This window comes from Phragmites australis, chromosome 17 (assembly GCF_958298935.1).
Source record: "Phragmites australis chromosome 17, lpPhrAust1.1, whole genome shotgun sequence".
In the NCBI taxonomy this organism is placed as follows: Eukaryota; Viridiplantae; Streptophyta; class Magnoliopsida; order Poales; family Poaceae; genus Phragmites; species Phragmites australis.
The window spans coordinates 27,030,569-27,052,964 of record NC_084937.1 but is presented as its reverse complement, the minus strand read 5'-3'; the positions used below and the strand labels follow the sequence as shown (position 1 = coordinate 27,052,964).

The following is a 22,396-nucleotide window of genomic DNA, read 5'->3' as shown; positions in this document are numbered from 1 at the left end:
ACGCCGTTTAGCTTTCAAATTTTGACTCTGAACTTCAGGTTAAGTGGAGAGAGATTAAGCGTCTTGAAAAAGAAAGAGAGAGAGAAACATTGATTGTTACTGGGCTCGAGGGACTTTTCGGTTCCCCATGTGCACCCTTTGGATTTCGAGCGGTTCGAATACCGCACCGGTTGAGGTTCCTCAGTACTTCCGAGGGTGAGATGTTTAAGACGAGATAGGTATGAGGGGCTAAGGTGTTTGTGTCTATACGTAATCACACATGTCCGGTTTTGACCAGGAAGCAGCCGTAAGCCCCAAGGGTAGTAAATGATAAGATCAGGGACATCCCTGTGGTAGTTCCACCCTTCGCCCTAGGCGTGAATCAATAGCTGGCCAAGCTATAAAAGCAGGAGTTCACCTAGCCGGCCACCCACCGAAGTTTTTGCAAGGCGATAAGGCAATTCTTCTTGTGGATCATGGCATCCTCCTCGCATCTCTCACCGAGAAGGTCGATGATCTTGGAGGATTTGGCAAGGGCCGAGTAGCCTCTGACGCTGGCTTCGCTCGTTGTGGTGCCCCCAGGGGCAAACAGTCTCCAAGTCCTTCCTACGAGGATGGAGCCGACAACCATCGTGCTTCCCTCGTTACAGAGAGGGTCTCCCTCTGTCACGCTCGTCCGATCTTCGGCCCGTGTGGTTGCCCTGATCGAGATTATCAATATCTCCAACGATGAGGGAGAGATCGACTGGAACCTTCTAGAGGAGGAGATCGAAGGAGGGAAGAAGGCAGAGGTTCCGCTCGTTGTGGTGCCCCCAGGGGCAGACAATGTCTAAGTCCTTCCTACGAGGATGGAGCCAATAGCCGTCGTGCTTCCCTCATTACAGAGAGGGTCTCCCTCTGTCGCTCTCGCCCGATCTTTGGCCCGTGTGGTTGCCATGATCAAGATTATCGACCTCTCCAACGATGAGGGGGAGATCGACTGGAACCTTCTAGAGGAGGAAATTGACGGAGAGAAGAAGGCGGAGGAGGTGTAGAAGGAGGGTCAATCGGGTCTAGCGGTGCCGGTCAGCAACTTCAGCAGGATCTTCATGCCGGCCACCCTCTCTGGCCCATACGCAGGCCGTCGTCCGATTCCTAGGATGACTAGCTGCCGTCATAAGGAAGAGTATAAAAGGTTTCTTGACTCGTTCAAGGGTAAGTAGGAGTTCGTATACCGTGGAATTTTTGGAGGTGGTGGATCTTCATGATATGCAAGAGTTAGGTAGAACCTTTTTGTCAACCTGGCTTTAGCCACTTGAGTTGAGAGGGAAAGAACTAGCATGTAATAGGATAGTTAGTCCGGTAAAATGTAATCGACCGTCTGTAACCAATCTTTTTCATGAATGAAAAATGTTCCGACTCTTTCTGATGCCCTCACCGATGGCTAGAAGACAACTCGGAGCCCTACGGGTTTTGGATTGTCCAGTCCTAACCACTGTTCGGAGGGTTCAGAGAGTTTTTTTCCCTATGTTGTCGTGGCGAGTAGGCTCCGACTGGTCTGCCCTGCTTACTAGTTAGGCTTTCAAAGCGCGGGACGGCTCTTAGTACGACAAGTCTCTCGACGGTGACCAGCGTTTGGCCCGAGTGAAGACTTATGGCCTTGTGGTCATTGTCCCGAGCTATTTGTACCTTGAATCTCGAATCGTTGCATGCCAGGCTAGAATGCCACCGAGCACAGAGAATCCACCATCCCAGGCTGCAGGCGAGCCAGCGCCCACGCTTGTCTTCTCCCTCCACTCCACTAGGCTCTCTGTCCCCTCCAATGCCTTTCACTGACACCGGAGCCCCCAGCCCAAGATCCAAGCCGTGCAGCTAGGATCCCTCGTCAAGCCTTTGACCGCGCGGGCAATGGAGAATTGGAGAGAGAAGGGCTGGCCACCGCCCAGGCCCAGCTCGCGGCCGCACGCCACACAGCTCCCGGCCCTCCCCTACATTTGCACGGCCAAACCAAACAACGACAAACACGCGCGCTCATCACACTAGCTAAGCTAAGCTCAAGAGCTCCACCATGGCAGCAATGGCGCTGATCCCCATCTCCCTCCCGCTCTGCCTCCTCACCGCGCTCTCCCCGGCGGCGCGGGCAGCGCGGTTCGCGTGCAACGCCACGACGCCGCGGGCCTCCACGTGCCAGGCGCTGGTGTCCTACGCGCCGCCCAACGGCACCGCCACCGCCACGCTCGCCGCCGTGCGCGCCCTCTTCCAGCTCCGCTCCCACCGCGCGCTGCTGGCCGCCAACGGCCTCCCGCTCTCAACGCCGCCCACGGCTCTGGCGCCCACGCCGCTGCGCGTGCACCTGCCCTGCCTCTGCTCCGGCGGGGCCGGGTTCACCTTCCAGCGGCCCATCTACCGCGTCCGCGCGGGCGACACCCTCGACGCCATCGCGCGGGGCGTCTTCGCGGGCCTCGTCACCTACCAGGACATCGCCGCCGCCAACAACTTGTCGGACCCCAACAAGGTCGCCGTCGGGCAGCAGCTCTGGATCCCCGTGCCCTGCAGCTGCGACCCCGTGGGGGGCGAGCCCGTCGTGCACTATACGTACGTCGTGCCGGCCGGGAGCTCGGTCGCCGGCATCGCGCTGGAGTTCGGCACCACAGAGGAGACGATTCTTTCGGTGAGCCGGATGCCCGACGCCAAGAGCCTTCTCGCCGGCCAGGTTCTTGATGTGCCGCTCCGAGGTAGGACAAAATCACAAGAAAAGGACTTCTTTTTATCCTATTTCTTTATCTACTAGTGCATCAATGCGATTGCATAGGCTAAAAATTTAGTTTACAGTTGAATTATAGATATTTGTGTTAATAATGGTTGTATGTTAAGATACATCAACTATTTATATTTAAATATTAAAATGTAAAATATAAATGTAATTTTTGTTTATAATATTGGAATCATGTTTATTATTTGTGAATAGATCTAATTTATAATTTTCATTTTATGTATTATGTACATTGATTTTTATTTGTTTCTTGATTTTTTGAAATTATTATTATTATTAATGTCGTCACCGTATCTCATATTTTTTTTGGAAATACATTATAAATTCTTTGATATTATTTTTGTGTGATAATCCGTAATATGTTTGCGTTCTGTCGTTTTAATTTTTAATGTTTGATTATAATTGATTTGGAAAAGTGTGTTGATTGCTAACGTAACTAAGTTGGAGTTTACTAACGTAACTTTGTTGGACAAATGATATCTACAACAAAAAAGGGAAGGAAAGGAAAGGCAAGAAGTAGTCTTAGGGCTGGATTCTATGATTTATTTTTTAATCTTCTATAGTGTTTCGTCTAGTTGTTGATCTATGGTTATAGTTAGTTAATCAATTAATTCGACGGTGGGATGTTTTGCTTTTTTATAAGAATTTTTAGGATTTTCTTAGGATTAACGTGGAGGCACCAAAAGGAGCCTCCAATTAGTAAATATAAGATTCTACTTGTTCTAATTCATTTCAGATATCTCCCAAAGGTTGCTTCCTTTGCAATGCTTTTGGGCTAGTATTTTATAGCTGCTGCTTCCAAGATAGCTCGTGAAATTTTCAACCTTATTGCATATGCATTTGTTGCTTACCCTTTTGCGGAGTTCCTTTGTGATTCAAAAAAGGGAAACCGTACCTTTTGTGCTCTTTTGCTAGTAGATTGGGCAATTTTTGAGCTCTTTGTTGGTTTATCCAATAAAACAGAGTATGGATTGCAATAATGCAATGTCATTTGCTAATGTGCAGCTCTTTACACTCTTTGGTTCTATATTTTCTGCCTATAAAAGTTTTGGATGGCATAGAGTTTGCTGCCTGGTGAATGCAAAGTTCTATACTTTTACCTCTTTTTTGGCCCCCCTTTGTACATGTTGGTACTTCTGCTACCCTACCCTTACACTGTTCAGAAGTTGCTTTTCAGATTGTTTGCCTTGAAAAGTTGTGCTTTTTGAATGAGCAAAAGAAAGGCACTAAGGATTGATAGTAATATTTGGACTTTCAGCTTGCTTCCTCTTGTAACATTTACTAGTTTGGAATGCATGAAAGACATTAAATGTTAAGAGGGAAATTGGATTGATATGTCCAACAGAAACTACTGTTGCTGGTCATTCAAGATAAGCTAATGGTTATGTATCCTGCAATTTGGATCTGAGGTTCTGAACATTTGTTTTTGTCATATGGTAAATTCCAAGAGGAGCTTCTTTCTCTTTGGGCAGAGCAAAATACAATTATGGTAGCAGAAAAATACAATTCAGATCACATCATTGGAAGTTTATTCATGTCACTCACCTTGTTTGATTGTCATCGTTGTAGTCTTGCTAATGCCAGTATTGTGCAAGTTAAAATCCACTTTTGCCCTGAATTGAACTGAACTCTATCAAGCTAGCCTGTAATGAACATTCAAATCTTAATTGCTTCAGAAAGTGTAACACCTCATATCATGTAAGATAGCGTTCTCATTCAGTCGTCATACGCTTATTCAGAAGTTCATTTTATTCAGAATTTCATTTGGGACTGATGGTTTGCACCTATACGTAGCTTGTGGTTCTGCCATTAGCAACACAGCCATCGACCGCAATCTTCGTGTTCTGAATGGAAGCTACATCCTCACTGCCAACAACTGCGTCATGTGCAGCTGCAGCTCCTCCACTTGGCAGTGAGTTTTCAATCTACTTAAGCTCGTACGTGCTGAATCAGTCTCTGTAAAACTGTAACCAAATTCCTACTTTACATTGCTCCCTGATCTTCAGGTTGGACTGCCAGCCAACACAAGGGATAAGCTTGTCGGTCTGCCCCGCTGCCAAGTGCGGAGACATGTCCCTTGGCAACACCTCCTCCACCTCATCCTGCGAGAGTAGGACGTGCTCCTACGCCGGGTACACCAACAGCACATCCTTCGCCATCCTCGCGAACATTACCACTAGCAATGTGTGCAATGGTGAGTACGGCCTCCAGCCTCGGCTATGGCTGTAACCAATACCTGGCCTTGGCTGTCAATTTTGCCACTGACCCGTTGTTGCTTGTCACTGGCAGCTGCTGAGATGTCTCCAATGGCGCAGCCGGCTCACTCTTCGGCGTTTAGGCTGGAGCCGGCGTGGTTGAGATGGACGGAGCTGGTTGTCTCGCTTCATGTCGTTTTGCTCTGTCTAGGCTACGTGCGCCAAGACTGAATGCTGCCGTTCACATTCTTGTTTTGTTAAGAGTCTGGGCTTGTGATTCCTAGCCTGGTGTTGGGAGTAATCTGGGTGGTGTTTGCGCGACTCTAATCTGTAACTGGTTCGATTTGTAAGTGCAGACACGAAGGGGACAATTGTTTGTTGTGTTAGAAGGTAGAGCAGGACAAATTTGAACTGTCAAACTTTTGCAAAGATATTTTCTGTGATCTTGATTCTAACCCTTTAGGGCTGTTCTAGAACCTGGGACATCATTTGTGATGGCGCAATCGTTTCGAGGGATCAGCCGATCGGGCCTGCCTGTTGGAACTCTCTCTCTCTCCCTCCTTACCGCAAGCATGACGAAATTCAGGCGTTTTTCGGACTTGCTACAGTATTCTGAATGTCTGACGGTTACTCAGAACTGAACTCAGGTGTTTTGGTGCTGCTGAACTCGGCAGCGTTTTCATCTCGTTGATCAACTATTTACAGGATAAACTAACAAACAAACATGTTGTAGGATTATTTTCCTACGGTGCTAGTAACAATTTTCAAAGATAAAGCTTTCCTAAAATCGGCCATAGAGCCATGGATGTAGTAATTCTTGTCTCTTCATCTTGTACTATGAATATGCACCGAGAAAGATGCAACTGTCTTCAATGGCTGGAACCATTCAGCGTGGAATCATCGCTTCCTTTTAGGACTGCATCCGATGTCTTGGCACAACGAATCATTTAACCTGATGTTAATGGTGCTTATACAGGAACTGCGAAAATACTTCCCGTTGTATAGATTCTTGTATTTTGCCCATTCTGCTACACTCTTTTCCATGCATCTTATGCTTGGCAATTGGAAACCGCAAGCCAGAAAATGGGCTACCCATTTGGGCATCCTCTCTGAGGCATATATGTTACTAAGGCTCTCAGAGTACCCAACTATTGCCAACTGAGGAATCCGGGGATGGATGCATTCTCTGTTAATTATAATCATTTTGAAAAATGTTAAAAATGATATTAACATGGAGTCTTTAACAAGTAAGCTGTAAACATTAAAAAAATCCGCTTGACTTAATATCTTGAATTTATTAAGCTTATATTATCTCAAGTCCAACCAAAGTACCTACTGTCCTGGCCTAGAGGCACTCTACAAAAAATAAGGACTATTCAAAAGCTAGTTAATAGCATCAACAAAGGATGCATGTTTCTTAAATCATTTTGAAGAGATTACTTTCATGGAAATCTTGTGATAGTGCGCGACATATTTGTTTGTGCACTCAACAATATGCTATGTGGGCTTTTAGAAAACCTCTGTGATGTGGTTACCTACTTTCTCATTGCATTATTAATTCACTGATTCTTTCATTATATTTTCGTGTTAAAATAGTCAATTGGTAAGTGGCAGGCTAGTTTTTTAGAGTAAATGTTCTCCCTTGTCCCTTTCAGCTATGCTATCAAAATGTAGTGTTGATTGGTACTTCAGTATGCTGTATGCACTAAAAAATTTGTACAAAGTGGAACCGAGCCTAGCTCAGTTGGTTGAGGGTGTAGATGTACGTCTACACCACCCAAGTTCGAGTTCTCTTCAACATGAATTTAAGTGTCTATTTTTTCTTATTTATAATGCCATCTAGTTCCTTCTAGGTCAGTTGAGTTTTTTTTTTAACCTGTCTAGAGGAACTGATGTATCTGGTGATCCTGTCACTACCTTTCTGCACCAATTTGTTGTGAAGATGTCCCTGAGTTTCTGATCTCCTCTAAATCCTGTTGCTAGAATTACAATATCACTTTTTATGCATTCATTTCCTTCATGCAGGATGATTCCATCATTAGAAAAGCTGAATGTCTTGGATTTCTTGAGAATAATGTTGCCTCCGTCAACCCTGTCATAAAACCCTTGTGGCAGCATCGCAATAAAGCTTGAGGACATAGCAAAGAGAAGCTATAGTCAGGTACCATCCCATGCTTTTGTAAAGGAATGGTCCACTTGAAGTAAGTTTCAATTGCTTTTGAAATTTCCCATCTCTGAAATAACAGATAAACTTTCAGCTTTCTGGATTCTTCAGATTATTGTCTGAATGCACTCTTTATTTGAAAATATGTTCTTATTTACCAAGGGATAGAGTGTAGTGGCCAAAAAATAACGTAAAAAACCTTCACCAGGTTTGTGAACTAGTATCTGTGAGATGCGTTTTAGATAGAAATAACTTAGGTCAACTCCCCATATGCTAGACTTGTGGACCAGCCAGTGCTTTGTTCTGCATATGGTTGTGCATGGCTGAGCTGCACCTGCATTGGAACAGAAGTATCAACCATAGAATATTCATAATGATTGTTGCTAGTTAGAAAGGTGTTTGCTAATTCTGTGTTGGAATTGATCTCGGCTACAAAACAAACACCCTAACGTTTTCCTAAATGAATACTAAGAGAAAAAGGGAGCCCCGTCTCCATATGCGCCACGATCGGGGGCACAACCAACATCATTGGTTGTGGGCCCACCCTGTGCAGCGCTATATAGACAGGGAGGTCCGGTGCCTATGTGATCGACTCACGCTAGGGTTTTGCCTTCCCCCACATACCCACCGATCATCATGAGCGCTGACAGCAGGGTGGAGATTGTCGCCATTGCCGCTGCCACTACTGTGCTGCACCAACCGATCGCAATCGATAGTCCCCACTGCAACATATATGACAACACCTCTACATCGCCTACACCGATCATCTCCATCACGCCGGCTCTACATCAGAACGGCTCCATCTCGATCACAACCTTCACTTACATCTAATGGCGTCATCGAACTCTGGTATGCACATATGCTTCCGTTGTTTGGGTGTTCAATTACATGAGCTAGGTTTTCATGTGAATCATCTAAAGATTAAACCTAACATTCTGGACTCACCATTCACCTTGGCAACCTCTGCAGCAATGTCAAATGTTGATTTTCCAGAGCCAACTATTGTCGCACGCTTCCCCTTAACAAATTGAGCCACATTATCCATGTAGGAATAGTCCAGCGAGTGTAATATATTCCCCCTTGAACAACTCAGGCCCATCTACCGAAAATTCTGGGATATATGGGGTCCCACTATGCCTTCCAATGCACAGGATAAGAAAATCCACCAGAAAAACGTGTGACAGGACATTGCACGAAAAGAGTTGCAGTATGGTATTCAAGTTTATTCCACATGCAAGGTAAGATGTACTAGTGTATTGTTCAAGAGGTTTTCCTACGTTGAGGTTCTTCAATTCAGGATAATGTTTCTAGAACTTTTCGCTAGGGAATTTCATTTTCATCGCTTCTCGTCCTATGCACCAATATAAGGTTGAAGGAAATGTAAGGTTGATACATAGGACAAAAACAACAATCTGAATTCTCTCTGTGTGCGCCTGTGCGCATCTGCATGTTGGAACTGAGAAGAAGTAAGAACATAGATAACCTCAAGGGAATTCACTTACATCAGTGCTACCAACTTTCAAGTCTTTCACTGTGAACTGCCACCCTCCATCCTTTTCTGTTCTGAATGCCCTTCCATTGCCAGACCATTGCTCCCAGCTCATTATCTCTTCCTCAGTTGAACCAAGGTATTCAACACCGAGCACCTAGCTATTGACTTGATGCACCAGAGGAGGTAAAATTTACACGCATATGACCTTATATACTCCATGACCTTTGCGGTGTCCTGGGTACGTCTTGGTCACGCTCACTGGCCATGCCAAGTCCGAGAGCTGAAACACTGTTGTTGGTGCCTGAAGCCTTGTTGACTCCAAGGTATGTGCCCACACTCCACCGATGTTTCCATCAACCTCAAACACCACCGGGCTAAACCCCTTGTCAAGTGCATGCTTGCATGCTGCTAGGCCGCTCACACCAGCGCCAACAATGCCCACCCTCTTCCTCCCCATTCTCTCGCTCCGCTTCCTAGTTTTTGGAAGGAAGGAAGGAGGAAGGGGAGGGTGTGTCTTTTATACAACACTCATGTTTGATTCTTTGGATAAGTTAGATTTTTTTGAGTTGTTGGATCTTTTTTGGATGGAGCAAAGGTGTTAGAGACCACTAGATTATGACAGATTCATGTATCAATAGAGGTAGTGTCTAATCATAGTGGTACACCGGAGTTCATCACCGACGAGAGCCGGGATGCCACCGCCTAATCAGTTCTATTTCTCCCTCCCCCCACCCCCCTTCTGTCTATATACCTCACCCCCATTGTTACATTGCCACATGGGCCTAATCCTCACACAACCCACTCGGACCCACAGTATTTGGGGTTGGCTTTTATAGCCTAGCATCCACGGCACATGTCCCTGATGCTGGTGCCTCCATCGCCGTCCGTAGCTGATGCCGCACCTGATTCCCGCACCGCCTCCTTTATCAGCTCCTTCATGTCACCGTCCCTTTGGATATAGGCCCAGACAAAAGGCCAAACAACCACCACTTGCATGATTCTTGGATAAATCCACGATATTCCACCGAATAACTATCTAATTCCTAATATAACTTCTATTGTGAGGATGATATGTAAGATCTGAATTTATATGTCATTGATATAACGATGGCATATAAGGAGCATGTTTCTTTGGTTGCTTCCTGGTTTATTTCTGTCAGTCTCTGACCCAGTGTCTTTTCTATATAAGGAGCATGTTTCTTTGGTTGCTTTCTGGTTTATTCCTGTTAGTCTCTGACCTAGTGTCTTGTTCTATTTGTAGTTTATTATTTTTTGTGTTCAGGGGGAACCCGGGAATCCTTGCAGAAAATCTAACGGTAAGTTTCTAAATGCTCGTTGCGTTATAGGTCTCTTTCGAATATAAATATCTATATGAACACAGCATGCAGATGATGTTACAAACCTTGCACTACAACTTTCAAATCGCTATAGATTGCCCCAATTACACCAATAACTTGCATTACAACTTTTAAATCGCTTATAGCCATAACCCATAAATATGACCAATTAGCTTGTTGACGCAATTATACATTTTGATTCTCTTGTGGGACACATAAAGAGCAAAACTTTGGCTTGTCTGGGAGAAATGGGTTGAGTAAAGAAGCTTTTACTTGCGCATCTTGGAAAGTTCAATCTGTACTGTTTTTTAAGGTGCATTTTTGTGACATTTTTTTTTTATCAGAAGTGAGTCTGTTTGAGTGGCAAGCATCATCTCGCTGGACATCTAATATAGTCAGCGTAATCATTTGGATCCATTACCGTTTTCTGTTGGCTAATGCCCTATCTTCTGGTGATGGTTACACTTTACCGAAAGAAACATCTTTCGTTCTGGGTTCATACGTCAATGCGCTTGTATTTTGCATATTGTTGGACCATATAACGGGAAATTGGATAAGGACAAAAGAATTATTTCTAATTCTCAAGTTTTAATAGGGGTTGATGCTATTTTTAGTCTACATAGCTTTGTCATAATGATATTGTTTTTTACAAAGTATCTTCTATGATTTTGATACAGGGAATTTTTAGGACAATCTATTAGTTACGTTTCTGGAGACTACTATAAAAGAAACACAAATAAGGATATTCTAAGACATGTCACTTTTTAGAGGTGGTGACCATACAAATATTCGTTAAGAATAGAGGGTCGTTTAATCATAGGCTATACGGTTAATGCTATTTTATTTTCTTCTTATTTTATTAATGATGAATTGATGATGTAATAATAAATATAGGTTATATATATATCGGAGGATAAAAAAGACAAAACTCTTTCCATTATCTTAAAAAAAAAATTGTCCATGTCTTCCTTACGTAAGAGCTATACTAATCTTCTCTGTAACCAATTTTATCGGATATCTGCGATGAGACTTTGCATTATGTTATTAGGTCTGAAGCGTGTTGGAGGACAAAGTCTGCTATATTATTCTGAAGTTACGTGTCTGTGGGGTTCGTGTGTGGTCGACGCATGAGTAAACTAACATGAGGAGCACGATTAACATCTTCGTGACACCGACCCAGAATGGTTTGCCCATGACAACAAGTTCTGAAAGACCTAGTAGTATTGGTGTCATTAGCTCACTGCATGCTATCCTTTCAGCATCCATATTTCAGGAATAGGGCACCAAAACCAATTTATTGCTATTCTTTCATCACCCATATTCTGATGTTGTGTTGTTGCTCGACAAGCCCGAAAACGAGATCGAATCAAATTTAAGTCGGTTATGGCTAAGGATTATTTCAAATCCCGTTTTTTTACTGTCAATTCAAGACACTACTAGTTAACCATTGTCACCAGCCACGTCGTGCGGCTATGGGGAAGTCTGAGAGTTGGCCTCCGAAAGCTTCAGTGGATATCAGCGTAGTCGACGGCGCCGTAGGGCTGGAACCACTCGGCGAGGAGACCCTTCTTCCTCCTGGGGTCGCAGCCCATGTCGCGGCACAGCTGGTCGTTGTACCAGATGTTGACGGCGCCGAGGCACGACCTCCGGAAGCTCTCCCCGTTGCTGCGCCTCGTGTACCTCCCCCACTCCGCCACGGCCTGTTCCATGCGCCGCACGCTCGGCAGCCGGAATGCGCCGTCCAGGAAGCGCGCCACCCACTTGGCCATCATCTCACACGTGAAGATGTTGGTCAGGCTCTCCGAGTACCCGATCACCGTCATCTGCGGGATCCGAGGGTGCACGCACTCCCTACACACATCGATCGTCCACGTCACTCTCTTCGTGACCTTCCGTTCCATGACGTCTCAGTGACGAGTTTTTGAAGGGAACCAAGAAGAATGAACTTGTGTGACTGACCGATACAGAGGAACAATGGTGTCCGACGAGCCGGCGACGATCTCCTTCATCCGGCGTGACACGAACATGTCCCTGAGCTTCTGGTCGCCGCGGAAGCCGGTGGCGAGTATCACCAGGTCGGCCGGGACGACGTGCCGGTCGACGCCGTCCAGCACCAGGCCGTCCTCGCAGAAGCTGAACGACCTCGACCTCCTGATGACGACGCTGCCGTCCTTCACCTTGTCGTAGAACGCCTCTGGCAGCATGGCGATCTTGCACGACGAGATGGACCTCGCGAACCCGAACTCTGGCACCATCCCGTACTCCTGCATCGGTATTGCCTTCTTGTAGTACGCTCCCGTCACCTTCGATATCAGCCACCCCTGCACAGGCACGCATCACAGTGCAAGTGAGTGTTCGGAACAAGTTTCTGCACTTGTCGCCCCAATAAACCCAATCAAACAATGTTTTATGTCAGCGAGGCAGGCAGCAGCCGTCTTGCATTTCTCATCTATTCGCCGTTCACCACTCTCTCGTATTTATTTTTTGAAACCCGACAGGCTTTGTAATCCATACTTTAACGTAGACTCACTCCAATTTCAAATAGATATCGTTTTAGAAAACATGCTGTTGAACTTTAATTTTGCTATATAACATGCTTAATGATAGATTTATCTTGAAACGTAATGATCGAATTATTAAATTTTTAATAATTTATATTAGCGTATACTTCGAGAAAGTAATGACCGAATGTGCATATTGAAGAGCATGTGATGTTCATGACGACAAGTAAAACAGATTGTTATCTACTTGGCGTCTTCCAAATCCTGGCTCCACCCTTGGGCACACATGAATCAAAGAGTATCGGGACACAGTTTAGGTGTTGCATACCAAAGGTGTCAGCAATGTGGCAAGAAGGCTCAACGCCAGGCCGGCGCCAGGCTTACGGACCATTAGCTCCGCGAACCGGTTCATGTAGAGGTACCCGATGCTCAGCTTGCCCCAGACGTTGGTGTCGTGCAGCAGCCACTGCGCGCTTCTGCAGATCATTGTGCACGGCTGCTCCACACCTGACAGGCACACAAGAACAAGAACTAAGAGGTGTAAGCATGCGTCTTTGAGTAGCTAATCCGTCAGCCCATCAGAAAACTCTTCTGTCTCCGAATGACAGAGCGAGCGACTGACCGTTTGCTTCAGCGCATTCGGCCGCGACGTCGAACGCGGACTTGCCGGAGCCGACGACGGCGACGCGCTTGCCCTTGACCAGCGCGGCGGCGTCGGCGGCGTCCATGTCGGAGAAGTCCATGGAGTGGAGCACCCGCCCAAGGAACGCGTCGGGGCCTCCGTTGGGCGGGAACGCCGGGACGTTCGGCACGCCGCTGAACCTCCCGACGCACAGGATCAGGAAGTCGAACTCGTACGTCTGCCGAACCCAAACAAGCGCGCGTCGCCGCGTGCGCCGTACGTGCTAAACATCAGATGATTTTTTTTGGTGAAGCCATGTACACACTACTTGGACACGTCTATCAACGAACCTTTGTGGTGTCGGACTCGCCGTGCCGCACTGTGAGGCGCCACTCGCCCGCGCCGTCGCCGCCGAACGCCTCGCCATTGCCGGCCCACAGCTCGGTGTCCGCCGCCTCGTCCGCCCCGACGTACTCTGCGGCGACGACCTTGCTCCGGAACCTGACGCAGTCGTGGACGCCGAAGCGGCGCGCGTAGGCGGCGAGGTAGTCGACGACCTGGTCGTGGCGCGGGTACAAGTCCACGCCCTCCGGCCACGGGAAGTCGGAGAAGCGGTACGACACGTGCGGCGACTGCAGCCTGGTGGACGCCAGCGTGCGCGTCCACAGGCCGCCGACGGACGCGCCCGCCTCGAAGACCGCCGGCCGGAAGCCCCTCGCCAGGAGGTGCTTGCACGCGGCCAGCCCGCTCGTGCCGGCGCCGACGATGGCCACCCTCTTCGCTGTCTTTCGATCCACTGATGCCATGATATGGTCCTGTCTTTGAGCAGTGAGTGATCTTGAGTTTCGAGCTTCGAGCGGTGAGTGATCGACGCTCAATTCAAAGATGAGCAAGCTAGTACTCTTGTAGAACGTGCTGAATCTTTATTCTAATACACACACGCCCCAAGGTACATAGTAATCCTACCCTCAAATGCTATACTTGATCGAGCTGGAGCTGGCTACGCTCCAATCGAGTTTTATACATCGATGTTAGCCATGTTTTTTTATATAAAGAAAGTTTTAGTGATTCTTATTGTTTCATCAAGATGATACAAGCTAAAAACAATTCATTTCTGATTCTTGTATAACTCACACACACAAAAAAGAGGAAATAAAAAACATGAAAAGAATCCTGAAAATAGTGAGGATCCGAAGCGAGCAGATGCGAGCCATGTGCATGTGCCATGTTCTATTGTCTGGATTTGAATTGCGTTGATTCGGTAGTACAGTATGGTTTGAAGCATGGGCAATTCAATAGTGGCTGCTGTGGACCAGTTCATCTTGTGGGCGTGATTTGAAAATTCACCTGAACGAGGCTGCTTTGGTTTGGTCATCCTGTGCTTCCGTCAGGTGGGGAAATTTTATATGTTATCTCAGGGGAGTTTCTTGGGGAGCCAATTTGCTTGGGTCTGAAGAAAAGAAGTAGCCATGGTCTTTTCAACAATTCGACATATATAGTCGTTCCCTCCTCTGACCGGCATTTCCTCATGAATTTTCGTAGTATGGAGTACTAAATAGCAAGGACCACGGGCCTTCTCAATTTAAATTTCAAGTGTGCTTCATTTTACTGACTTTTTTTAGATGGAAAATAATTCCATTAACCAAGGCCGACGCAATTTCTGCAGCCACGAGAGAACTTACATCATTTGGAACAAATGTCAGGCCATATTAGAACACCTCCCGAACCGAGATTATCGCCTAAACATCAGTAAAACTAGTACGAAACGCGATGCTATTACGAAAAGACATCCGTGAAACTAGTAAACATCAGAAACTTGATTTGTCTGAAGATGATACCACACGGCGTTGAGTCAAAACCTAAAGAGATCAGTGCATACTCTAGATTAATCGCACGTGTCTCTAGAACCACACGTATTATTTGTCTTAAGCCAGGGCAATGGGCCGAGCCCGAGCTGTGATGGGCCGATTTGGTGCGACTTCGTGGGCCGGAGGGGCTGGCCGTTTTCGATGTGGCAGACCAAGGGCCCACGTCGCAGTGGAGGCAGCCACTCCGTTCGCTTTGCCAATTTGCCTTGCCCAACTCCACCGCCGCACTCTGCAGCCAGCTACCACGGCGATGCGAATGCGACGCCTCCGTCCCACCGGTAAACCCTAGCCCCCCGCCCGCTCCCCCGTCGGGATACCAGGTGACTGCCTGATTCTCACATCTCGTTCTTGAATGCGACTGCCACAATGTGTGCTCGTTCCGTTTGGTTCTTGGATGCTGTGTCGAAGCACTTGTTTCTGGACATCTTGTAGTAGCCCCTGCAATTTTAGGCTCGCAGCTCCATGGTTTTAGTCTAACCTCTGTGCGATTTCTATCAGAAAGAGTGCCGATTTTGTGGTTCCTGAAATGGTTCTTTTTTCATCCCCCTCCCCCGTCCCCCCGGAAACAGTGGAGATTTAGCTAGTTCATATTCATGTATTATTAGGGGTGTTGAACCTGTAGAATGGCGTTTGTGTTGTTATTGTCTGACTCTCAGTGAGGTGAATTGCATCTGTTAGATATTCGGTTTGGTATTAATTTTAGTACCGCAGAAGGTAACTTGACTGTAGAGTGCACATCTTATGGTTAGCTGTATCTGTTTCACTATGGTTGTAAGATGAAATCGAAGGCCCGTTTTTAAAAAAAAAAAAAATCGACTCGATTTGTGTCAAAGCTGTACTCAAATTGTCTAGAATTGCAAGTATGTAATGAATTGCTTGTCGGGTATGACTCTGTTGTTGTCATAGATGAATGGATTTGAACCTTCAGTGAACTCTGGTAGATATGTAAATACCAGGATACCATGTGTTGTAGGTGTTCTAATACAGTCTCCAGTTACTATTTGGCTACTTACATAACTTCTTGCATTATTGTTATATCCTTTTTTATCAGCTAGTCAGTTCTTCTGGTCTGCAGTTTATATTGTACTGCTTGGATGATGCTCTGTACTCTGCACTTGAACTGTCACTATTGTTTTCTAGAGAACAACATAAGCAAAGCTACATGGCCACAACCATCACTGTGGGTAACTGGAAACTGCACAAAAAACATAACCAAAAATACAAAACCTGAATGGTACAAATGACTTAGCACTTTGATATGCCTTTGACTCTTCGTACTTGTTGGTGCTAATATCCTCATACCTTATTCCTTTGTTCAGCATCTCCCTATGTGCTACTGATGACTAGCGCTAATATCCTCGTACCTTATTCCTTTGTTCAGCATCTCCCTATGTGCTATTGATGACTATATAATTCAACCCAGGGTGCTTAGCTGCAGGGGCACCATGCCTGCAGGTGACAACCCGCACTCAATCTCAGAGAGAAAGGCAGCATTGAGGGAGTCGCCAAAACAACCTAAGAATGCCGTTAATGAGCAACCCAGAGCTTCTCCTTTTCCTAAAGACAAAGCTGCTGCAATAGTTGGCATCAAGCGACCGCAACCTAATGTCCCATTGAGTCCAACTAACCATCATATGCTAGGCAATTCAGGGGCAAATGGCCATCTTGTCTATGTGCGCAGGAGGCTTGAAACTGATCAAAACAAAGGAGGCACCTCTGCTAGTGAAGGAAGTGTTAATTCTATAAGCTTGAAGAAAACTGTTGCAGGCGGATCGCAGTCACAGGAACTGAGTCTGAAGCATCAGAACAATGTACCTCATACCCAGTCAACTCCTCGATTTGCACCTCCTGCTGCAGTTACTGCCTCCCCTGCTTTGCCATCTACAGGTTTACCGGCTCACCATTCTTTTGGGAAGCAATCTCCGGGAAAGGTTGCTGTTCAGCCAGCTAATGATGCGATTACTAGTGTGCCGCCTCGCAATGTGGTGTCCTCTACTCCAGTGCCTCAAAGTTTTGTAGCTGCTAATTTAGCACCTAGCTGTGTTTCGGCTACTAGTACAGCATCTCGTGATGCTATATCTGCTACTACTCTAGCACCAAACCGAGCTGATCCACCAAGATCAAGCAATGAAGAATGGAGTGATAGATTTATTCGGCTGCAGTCATTCTTGAGAAATAATGAGCAATCCGGCCAGGAAGAATATATCCACAGTAAGCAACTATTTTATCCTAATTCAATGCAATTTACTGCAATCATACCACACAAATCTTCTGTGCGTTCTCAAAACAGTTGTAGTTCTCAAAACAGTTGTAGTTTACCGCAATTGCTATCTTTTACATTGTGTGCTTTGGCTAAACTGTAGTGCTTCGGTCTTTGTCATCTGTTGGCCGAAGTAAGCATGCCATTGAGCTGGAGAAACGGGCAGCCAATTTATTGGTCGAGGAAGGTAATACTTTTAATCTGATCTTTGCAGCTTTGAAGTTTTAGTTCGATATTACTTCAGTTCTGATATTTGCCTTTTTTTCTATCAATCTTCTCGAATGACTGAATCTCTTTATGAAAGTTCTTGGCTTGACAATTGCTTTCTTAAGCCCTTCAGGGAAGGAGCTGCAGAAGATGAAAGTTCTGAATGTACTGGGCAAGCTTTTGCCCAATCAATTATTTCCAACTCAACCCCCTTCTGTTGTGCACCCGCCATTCCCAGCCCGTCGATGAAGAGAGTGGGAAATTTGGTTATGTTGCTGCATTATAGGTGTGTAGCGAAGTTTCTTCTGAACTCTTGCCACCTGAATGCTGTGACATGGTCATGATTGTTGTGCTTTCTGCAAGAATAAGCCCTGTATATCAATCCGGATGACCTAGACAAGATTGACTGACATGCTTTCATGGTGTAAACATAATCATGGCGCTTCTTTCCCACTGTTCATTGTGCAGCTGGGGGAAATCTGACGTAACAAATGTACTCAAAGACGGCTGATTGGTGTGCTTCCTTCTCCAGCCATCATATTATTCATGCACCTGTAAGCTCAAAGTCTAACCAAACCAGTAAACAATATTGTGCTGGACCAACAAACCATTCCCAATTGTACCAGGAAATATTTATGCAACTGCTTCAAATTGAGAAATGTTGAGCCCACGTATGTTCAGCAAGTTGACGTGTTGCATTTTGATGTAGACAGTACCAGTATATTTTGTGGATCCGGCGGACATCTGGGTACGAATTCTGGCAGCGAAAAAGAATCGCTGGCAATTTCACCATTTGAGCCCAGATGCTTCATTGTTGATGCTTACAGCTAACCATGAGTCCATGTCTCCATGACGACATAATTTACAAGATTATCACGAAAACAAGGACAGGGATAGGCATGCTCCCTCCTAACTAGCACATTATATTTTTACTAAACGAGAGGTGAGGGGCAAAAAAAAAAAAAAAGGACACCAGCATGGCGTAGATCTGTGAAACAGAGTTGTTTTTTTATTTTTTCTCTATCTTCCCAGTACACTTGTTGCGGATGAATAACAGAATAACTCGAAATGATATGAGCATGGCCTCATGCCCTCATCTAATATAGCACTTTAGTGATGTGATTGGGCAGAAGTCAGAACCATTCTTCCGGCTCCTGCACAAAATAGCATGATAAGGCCTCTCCCAATATTCTAACATGATTAATTTCTTAGACATTAATTAGGTATTCACGTAAGCAAAAGATTGATAGTTCAGCCACAAAGAACATCATAATAACTGAACCATGACTGAATTTCTGCATCAACTGCAAAGCCACATTCATTGTAAAGCCAAAAGAAAAGAATAGAAAAAAATTTGCGATGTTCTCCCTTTGTACCCAATCAACTAATTCTGTAGCAGCCAGTAAAGCAGAAGGCAAGACGTGAGCTTTACAGTCCACATGACGCCTTATATGAAAGATCAGTAGATATTTGGGCAATTCTAACCTGCTTCTCCTTGGTCACTTTCTGAACTTTGCTCAAGCACCATCCTCACGAGCTCAGCACTGTGGAGTTGAGAGCGCAGCCCCTCAGCATATATTGTCACCAGACACTCCAATTATATCAGCTTTGTTATACTTAACGACATGCATCAGAGAAACCAAACCTAGCCTCCAAGCATACCATTCGCTCTGCAGACGTCAGGGAAGCAGTAACTCTCAGCAGCTGTTGTTTTCAGAATTCCATCATGCCGGCCTGATGGGTTAGCTTCCTGCTTCTGGTACACATAGCGAAGCTGAAATTACACTGATCCATGAATCCATCTTCCTTGACTCGGAATATTCAGATTCCCAGGGTTCGATGCAGTTCAGTGCAACCTCGAGATTTCGATTTCAGATTACTTGTCAGATTCCAAGTATCCATGATTGCGTGCAACACTGTTGCATGCCTCTATTAATAATGTGAGCCCGTCAGGTCCACCAGTTCTTCGCAAAGTATCCTTTGAATATTGCTCACTTTTGTTGTGAAAATTGCTCACTACTTCAAGAAAGACTAAATATCTAGAAGTGATTTACTACTCTCTTGACAAATCATACATGGACACGCAGAAGATGCACACGGAGAGCAAATAATTCACGCTAGTGTTTGTTGCAAAGGAAACGAAGCACACGATATAGTTTTACATTTCTTCTAATATAATCTTAGCAGAACTCTGCCTTCCTTTTGAAATAAATATATATATATATATATATATATATATATATATATATATATATATATATATATATATATATATATATATATAGTTTTACATGTTCCTATGCCGAACTGGATCCATGTTGGTGGTGACTCCTCGTGGGGCCCAAAAATTAGGTGGCCCTTGGGTGGGGCCCACTCACAGGAGAATTTTTAACAACCAGAACAGTATCAGATTGGCGGGAATTAACAAGACCTCCACAGCTGGTGGAGCCGTGCAGGGGAGCTGGCATGCCACTAGACAAAACAGCAAAGCTTTTGGTCAAACAATGAACATGTGGCAAATAAATCTATTTGCCATGAGCTATATGGCAGCGATTGAACCAATATAGAAAAGGGAAAGGAAGCAGAGAAAAGTGAGCACTCCATTTGTTTTCTTTCGAGTGATGTCAAAGGTACCTCACAGATGAGCATTCTTGGTGCTTTGTACTTTATCATTGATGTCACTTCCCAACCGGGGCCAGCCCTAGAGGAGGGGGTGGCAAGCTGGGTGGTTGTCCTGGCCGCGAAACCTAGGAGCCCCTCCCTATAGGTATATATACTACTTGTGATTCAACAAATCACAATAGTCCAAATTTTAAGGTTGAGCCAGCCCTAGAGGGTGGACAAGTGGGGCGGCTGCTCTGACTCTCAAAACCTAGAGGCCCTCCCATATAGGTATATATTTATATACTATTTGTGATCTAATAAATCACAATAATTCAAATTTCAATTGACTTGCGCCCGCAATTACATGATCATGTATGTGCTTTGACCTTTGGTCGGCCAAAAAAAGCAATTTTGCTGCTTTGGTTCTTCCGCAGCAAGTTAGCAGCATCCCAAATTAGCAATCCTCTCATGCGTAAAAAAAAGTCGATGAGATCGCTTCCTCTCGTATAGTCATGTTTGCTTTGTTCGATGGTGATAAGATTCAATGACGAACACGACGATGTTAGCGGCTCAGTGTAAGCCATAAGGGCTCTAATCGGTGACTTGGCGACTTGACGATTGTTGTCCGCCATTTGCATACCCCAATTCTCCTGTTTTCATCCTCTCTTTTCTTCCTAATGTTTCTATTACTTATTGAATCTTATTTATTATGCATGTAACTGTGGCGTTAGTTGAACGAAGCTTTTCAAAGTTAAAATTATTGAAGAACTATTTGAGGTGCACAATATCTCAAGAAAGATTAAATGGTTTGGTAACTTTATGTATTAAGAAAAAATTACTGGATAAGATTGATATTGATACCATCATCAATAATTTCACATCTAGAAATATTAGGAGAAATTGGTTAAGATAATTTTTAGAAATTATTTAAGATGATCTCTAGAAATTGCCATGTTTTTTATATACTTTAAGTGTTTATCAAAAATAATTTTTTAATGCATCAAATATTATCTTTACAATTTATTTTAGTTTGGTTGTCTTTTTGATGTTTCAATTTTTTGATGTTTCAATTCAATAAACCCCGTTTTTAGTTTGGTTGTCCCAGCCCATCAAAATCTCGGAACTGGTCCTGTTTCCAACTAGTGTCTTCTCCTCTTCATCCAATTGATCCAAGCAATGTGTACCTCTTATGCAGCATAAACAAAGTACATGGTGGTCACTAGGAAACATATTAGTTCACAAGAAATACAAAAGGTAAAAGGTTGTGCTTCAATGCTAGGTTAAATCAGAATGACAGGTTAAAAGTAAGCCACTATACCGTAGGCTGTAATCTTGATCTCTGATTTAACCATACCCTTTTCTTGGAAACGAAGATCGGATACTAGAAGAGCATTCCAAATGTAAAAGGGAGGGAAAAAATGTTCAAAACTTTATATAAAAAGATGGCTTACACTACTACACCTTTACTGTTCTGGCTCTGTTGCATCGCCAAGAGGCCTCTCAAGATTCCTGTACATGTCATGGAATAATGAATCAAAGCACTATATTGTTGCATTCCTCCCTGATCGGGGCGCAGGAACACGCTCACATGGGAGGAATCAAGCAAACTGCAGTTAGTACAAATAGTAATCAACATTTTGAAAATATTTAAACCCCTTCCTAAAGTGGAACGACATTGGGAACAAAAATCTATTGCTCTGTCATATAATCAACCTTTCAGATTAGACTTTGGTATTCGGATCACATGTATCTGTTGCTAATTAATTGACCTTTCTTCACAAGAGCCTTGGAATAACCCGCACTTTTCAATCTTCCCAAGTAAAGAACTGCAGAAAATAAACGGAAGTATGATTAAATTAAAAGAGTAGCCAATCACAAATAGACAAGTAACCGGTCGTACATATGTAGCTTTACGAGATGCAATCCTAGGAGCAGGCACAAATCATATTTAAATAGAGAAAATTTCTTATTTATTATCGGAAGCTGAGGTAATTTTTTATTTATCATTCTATGAAATATAGTTGTTATTGTTTTGATTTTTCATTCATTTCTTACCACCGTCGTACATTTGACTCATACAAAAGACATATTTACCCTTAGAGATGAGAATGGTAGCCTCGAACATAGCTGTTGGTAGTTAATCGAAGTTTAGAGCTCTTTAGAGACCGAATATTAGAATGTGATGTACTAGAGAGTTGTAGACAATTTCTTTATGCTTCTATATGGTTTTTAAATGCTAAATTTGGATGAATAGATTAGAAAATATGAATTTATTTGCATGGTTGCATTGTGACTATGATTAGGTATAGAAAAAGTCATAATTAATTTTTGTGGTGAATACTAAAGTTGTAGTAAATTATGTGTAGATAATTTTAGTGTGCTTATTTGTTGTGTCTCCTATTGTAGAAGAATAGA

At 44.4% G+C, this 22,396-nt stretch overlaps 2 protein-coding genes and 2 pseudogenes across 2 annotated transcripts; 2 read left to right on the top strand and 2 right to left on the bottom strand.

Annotated features, from left to right (window-relative positions):
* The first annotated feature begins 1,941 nt into the window (after positions 1–1,941).
* LOC133897626 (chitin elicitor-binding protein-like) lies at positions 1,942–5,350 on the top strand. The gene is made up of 4 exons (XM_062338419.1): positions 1,942–2,693; positions 4,526–4,643; positions 4,738–4,925; positions 5,021–5,350. The coding sequence occupies exons 1-4, from the start codon at positions 2,027–2,029 to the stop codon at positions 5,155–5,157; spliced, it is 1,110 nt and encodes a 369-aa protein (XP_062194403.1). The 5' UTR covers positions 1,942–2,026; the 3' UTR covers positions 5,158–5,350.
* Positions 5,351–5,751: 401 nt separating this feature from the next.
* Positions 5,752–9,039, bottom strand: LOC133897037 (probable flavin-containing monooxygenase 1; annotated as a pseudogene).
* A 2,248-nt stretch (positions 9,040–11,287) lies between these two features.
* Positions 11,288–13,973, bottom strand: LOC133896656 (probable flavin-containing monooxygenase 1). Its single transcript, XM_062337258.1, has 5 exons — positions 13,393–13,973; positions 13,043–13,280; positions 12,749–12,927; positions 11,879–12,240; positions 11,288–11,770 (listed from the first exon to the last, which is right to left on the bottom strand). The coding sequence occupies exons 1-5, from the start codon at positions 13,846–13,848 to the stop codon at positions 11,425–11,427; spliced, it is 1,581 nt and encodes a 526-aa protein (XP_062193242.1). The 5' UTR covers positions 13,849–13,973; the 3' UTR covers positions 11,288–11,424.
* A 1,140-nt stretch (positions 13,974–15,113) lies between these two features.
* On the top strand, positions 15,114–18,306 carry LOC133896657 (uncharacterized; annotated as a pseudogene).
* The last annotated feature ends 4,090 nt before the right edge of the window (positions 18,307–22,396 follow it).